At 39.3% G+C, this 4824-nt stretch overlaps 1 protein-coding gene across 2 annotated transcripts in view; it reads right to left on the minus strand.

Moving 5' to 3' along the window:
- NCAPD3 (non-SMC condensin II complex subunit D3) overlaps positions 1-4156 on the minus strand; it is a 61534-nt gene extending 57378 nt beyond the window's left edge. For both annotated transcript variants that reach the window (XM_033097174.1, XM_033097176.1), the window contains exons 1-2: positions 4023-4156; positions 349-503 (exon numbers count right to left, since the gene is read on the minus strand). In XM_033097174.1, the coding sequence (XP_032953065.1) occupies positions 349-503; positions 4023-4086 (219 nt within the window). In that variant the 5' untranslated portion in view covers positions 4087-4156. The remainder of the gene's footprint in view (positions 1-348; positions 504-4022) is intronic.
- Positions 4157-4824: the final 668 nt, after the last annotated feature.

A 4824-nucleotide genomic window follows, 5' to 3' on the forward strand; every position in this document is an offset into this window, starting at 1 on the left:
CAAGTTAAGGCATGCATGAATTATTATTGCATTTTCCTTGGCCTTCTTTCATATTTTGTTTATCTGGTTTTGTTTTGGTATTCACTCTTTTCCTCGAATTTGCTGTTGTAAAAAGTTGTCATGACTTGAAAAAAATTACAGATTAATACTTTGAACCTTCCGGAGGAAAGCTAGTAGAATGGATATTCCAATAAATGAACCACATTCTTTATGCTACTCTTCTTGTACTCTTTATGAACTGTGTACTAAAAAGGCTAAGCTTTACACGATAATGACTTTAATCTGCCATTTCTAACACCTAAAGATGGCTAGCTTGATTTTCTTTTATTTATTTTTTCCTTTTTTTACCTCTGTAGATCCATGTTCTTCAACAGCAAAGCAGAAAAGACTTTCATAGAGTTTTGTGAATGCATCCAATCCAGTCTCTACAATTTCTGCTTCTATGCTGGGATCCAAAGGTTCAGTCTCTGTGAAGTCCAGTTCCCAAACTGTGTCCACCCATTCTAGTGGGAAAATGCAATTAAATCAATAAGTGCTCTATAACAAGTAGAAAACCAATAATCTTTAGACTCTAGATACATTCAAGAGAAAAGTTTATTAGTTACAACTCACATTTAACTATATAATACAGGTGAAACATAATTAAAGGAAAGCAAAAAAGGTTAAAAAACCATTTTAAAAAAATTATAACTGACATCTGCTTATTAAGTTGGTCATCTTCTAAAAATATCAAGAATGAAAACACTTTTTACATAAAACAGTTTTGGGGAATGATACTTCAAAACACTTAATGATCAATTTGAAGAAACAGGTTAATCAAAGATTACCTCAGATATCCCTTTGTGAAAATCTTATAATTAAGTTAATAAACCCAAATAAAATACTTGACTGGGCCCTTGGAGAATAATATAACATGATAAAAAAAAAAAAAAAGATACAATTATCCCAAGAAGTTTAGAGGAGACCAGCCAGATTCACATTCACAGAAATACTCACTGATTTCAAAATAAACTGATGGAAAGAATGCATGTTAAGACTCTCAGGAGCATTTGAGATCTTGCTCCATGGTATATGTCATCAGTTTTGTTCTTATAAAAATTCTCCACAGGGGGGCAAAATGTATGTTAAGAGAATGTGATATTATTAATGCGGCATTCTAGCTGGATTCCTTGCCAATCTCTCTTGGCTCTAAACCTTCTCACACATTTTTACTTAACTATCTTTCCTCAATACTTTTGTTGATATCTCTAAAATCTAAAAGTAGGACCAGATGAAAATGTGTGGATATCTCAGACATTATTAATCAGGTGCTCTTTCAAATTAATACTCTTTAAATTTTGTTCAGCACTGATTTAGAAAACATGGGCAGGGTATCCAGAGATGGTAGGCTTCAACCTTTCTTTCATGGTTCTGAACGTTATACTGTACTCAGCAAATGAAAAGCCTGCAGTTAACTAGATCCATCTTCCTTAGAATACAATTTGCCTGTCATCTTTTGCACTTGAACTTGACCTGGTAGGAGGGAGTCTCACTCTGTATCTCAAGTGGCTTTCCAGAGCATTCCTTCCAAAGATATAAAATATGCTGCCTGAAAGAAGATCTGAAAAATAAAATTGTGTCTCTCTATTATTTCCAGTAATGTTTTAATGCCTATTATAGACTGCAGCCAAGGCATCTCACTCCTTATTTTGGCTTTGCTTACAATAGTTCCACTACTGTCAGTACTATCAAATTTAATTTGGAAGGCAGTAATGCCCTGATTTCTAATCCTCTTTCTAAAATCATCTGTATATCTTTAGTCATATCACTTCTAACATTTGTGAGCTTTACTACCTCATTTATAAGATGTAGATAATAATAAACACCTATCAGTATCACAAGGAGAGTGTTCTACTGGAAAGATATACTAGTGGGTGCCGGATAGCTCAGTTGGTTAGAGCGTGGCGCTAATAACACCAAGATTGCTGGTTCAATCCCTGCACAGGCCACTGTGAGCTGCACCCTCCTTAAAAAAAAAAAAGATTTACTAGGAGATAGGAGATGGGTTAGAATGAAGGGCATTGGCAGAGAAAAGAGAACAGAAAGGGAAAAGAAACAGGTATTTCTATTTCACTCTTTATGAAAGTACTTAGCACCCTGGTCCTAAAACTTGTGGAATAAAAGCTTAAAGATGAGAAATTCTATACATTAATGTCATTATTTCTGTGAACTGGAAAAGACTGCCAACCTTTGAGCAGCAGACCAGGTCACAATCACAATTGTTCACTGGTAACCTAGTTTGAGGACCACAGACTATCCAAATACCAGGTTTAATATCTTGTGGTAATGAAATAAATTCTTATTAAAGAAACGTTTAATTCAAGACAGTGAAAATCCCAAAGATACGTGGGAGTTCTCCCCGCAGGAAAAAATCCATCAATTCTGGGAGAGGAAGTGCTCAAAAAAAGCCACTGTACCTGCTTTGGCTACAAAACAATTGTGTAAAATAGCTCCTTTTTCTTACAAATTAACTCTCCAGTTGCCCAAGATACTCATTTCCACCCCTTTGTGACACTCTTAGCCCCTTCTTTCAGCCCTCTTTGATTAATTTTACCTGTCTTTGCAAGAATGAAAGGAAGAGAAAGAAGCCCATGAGATACAATTTTGCAAGTCCGTTAAAATCCTAGGAACAGAGAGAACTGCACATTATTTTAAGTAGAAGAAACCAACAGGTGGTTCTCAACTCAAGAACGTAAAAAAAAAAAAAAGGACTCAGATTAAGGATGGTAGGTCTTGGGACTCAAAAGGACAGGGTACAGGACAACATAGCTTGGAAGAAATCTTTCCATGGAACTGACTGTTTAACATACTTTAGTTAACCATTCACTCTCTTTCCTACTCATTCTCCTAACAATCTTCATCCTAAAAATGTTCTTGTATCTTTTCCTGCCTCTTTTTCTCTCCTACAGTCTCCCGCTTATTTTATACACATATTTTAAATGCACACCAGTACTTCTGATCTCGTTTCTGGATCACAACTACCAAGTCCCAATGAAAAAAAGAAAAGACCTGCTGTCAGGAAATCAATAAATTCTATAAACAATAGCTATTACTATTTTTACAATGGATGATTGTTAAAACAGTAATAGGCATGTAAAACACTAGAAAGCATAATAGAAAAAATTACTTGGGAAGCAGTAGGGACAGAGGTGGGAAGGATCACAAAGGTGGGAACAATAATTCTTCATTTGGACTTAAACGTGGTAGTTTACCAGGAAAAAAATGCAGAGAAGTGCATCCCAGACAGAGGGAACTGCATAACAAAGCACAAAGGTTAAGAAAGTATAACCTGTTTGGAAATTAACAAAATAGTGACAGCACAGAGATTAAACGTGAAGGGTGAGAGTTATTATTTGTATTTATTTAGCAAATAGATTTATTTATTTAGCAATGTACCAGGTACTATATCAATCTTCACAAAACCCCTGTGATGTAGACATTATAATCCTCATTTGACAGATAAGGAAACGAAGGTTTGGCAAGACTAAGCAACTTGCCGTTGGATGCTGAGCGGTAGAGTTAAAAGGCCAATCCCACTATCTCTGACTCCAAAGATTATGCTCATGGAAAAGACTGCCGAGAATGGTGAAGGCTCTTATATAGCAGGCCAAAGATTTGGTCATTTATTAAGGAAAACAAAGGGGGAAACATTAAAGTTTAAAGACTTGACAGCTCACATTTGTGTTTTCAAGTGATGCTGGTAAAGGTGTGCAGATTTGCAGAATGAGAGGAAGAGGAAGAAAACAGATGCAAAAGAACTAAAAGCTATCGGGCAACATAAGCTCTTTTTTTAACGTTACTTTACTGGGTTGAGCCCTTATTCTAGACCCGGCTCGCCAACGTCCGGGAGCGCACAGACCTTGCTGAGCGTCGAGCACCCTACCCCCATCGCCATCCCCACCCCAGGACCAGGCTTAAGAGCACCGCAGGCGCAAAAGCACCGCAGCCCTGCCACCCCGAGACTCGAGGCCTCGTTTCCTCACCCGGCCTGAGATCCAACGGGCACCACGGCTGCAGGCCGCTCCCAAGGCCCGGCAGCGCCACCATGATCACACAGAAACCTGCTCGCCTCCGCTGTAGTCAACTTTCAAAGCTCGCTCCCGCGCGCGCTCCGAGTCGTTCCTGCGAACCAGTCACAACATGTAGAATTTCCCACCGACCAATCATCGCGCCCAGCCGGTTTCATTCCCTTAACCAATCAGCAGGGTCTTCTGCCGCATGCGCAAAGAATGGGGCGGGCTAAGGGCTGCAGACTAAGCCAAGGTTCCAAGAGATGGATTTTTTTTTTTAGCTTTCCCTTTAAAGTAGGGGTTAAGTAGTAAGTTAAATTCTAATAGCGCCGTTGCCGCCACGTTTTTCTTAAATAGGAGAATACTTTAAAGGAAATTCGAGACAGACTTCCTGTAATAACTGTCACCTTTGCCCCTTGTCAAGTGACATTTCGCGTGCGTGTCAAAAGGTTGCCCTTACTCCGTCAAACAGCAATCGAACGTTGTACATATCCGAATGTGGATGGTAGACTAACGTTTATTGAACTAAAACAATAAAGGAAAAGCAGGGGGAAAAGCATTCAGAAAGAACATATGCAGATTTTTTAGTTTTACGGGATGCGTGGGCCCTAATTCTGGAAAGAAGCCGTCACTACCATGTCAACTAAGGGAAAGACGGGCCGCCCTTCTTCCACTGCACATGCTCAGTGAGCATCCTCCCGGTGGTCTGGTGGCGAAAGGTACCGAGGCAGAGACATGCGCATGCGCGCGGCGTCTTCCGCGCGCCGGCGCTGGG

The sequence above is a fragment of the Rhinolophus ferrumequinum genome, chromosome 25 (genome assembly GCF_004115265.2).
Source record: "Rhinolophus ferrumequinum isolate MPI-CBG mRhiFer1 chromosome 25, mRhiFer1_v1.p, whole genome shotgun sequence".
Lineage (NCBI taxonomy): Eukaryota > Metazoa > Chordata > Mammalia > Chiroptera > Rhinolophidae > Rhinolophus > Rhinolophus ferrumequinum.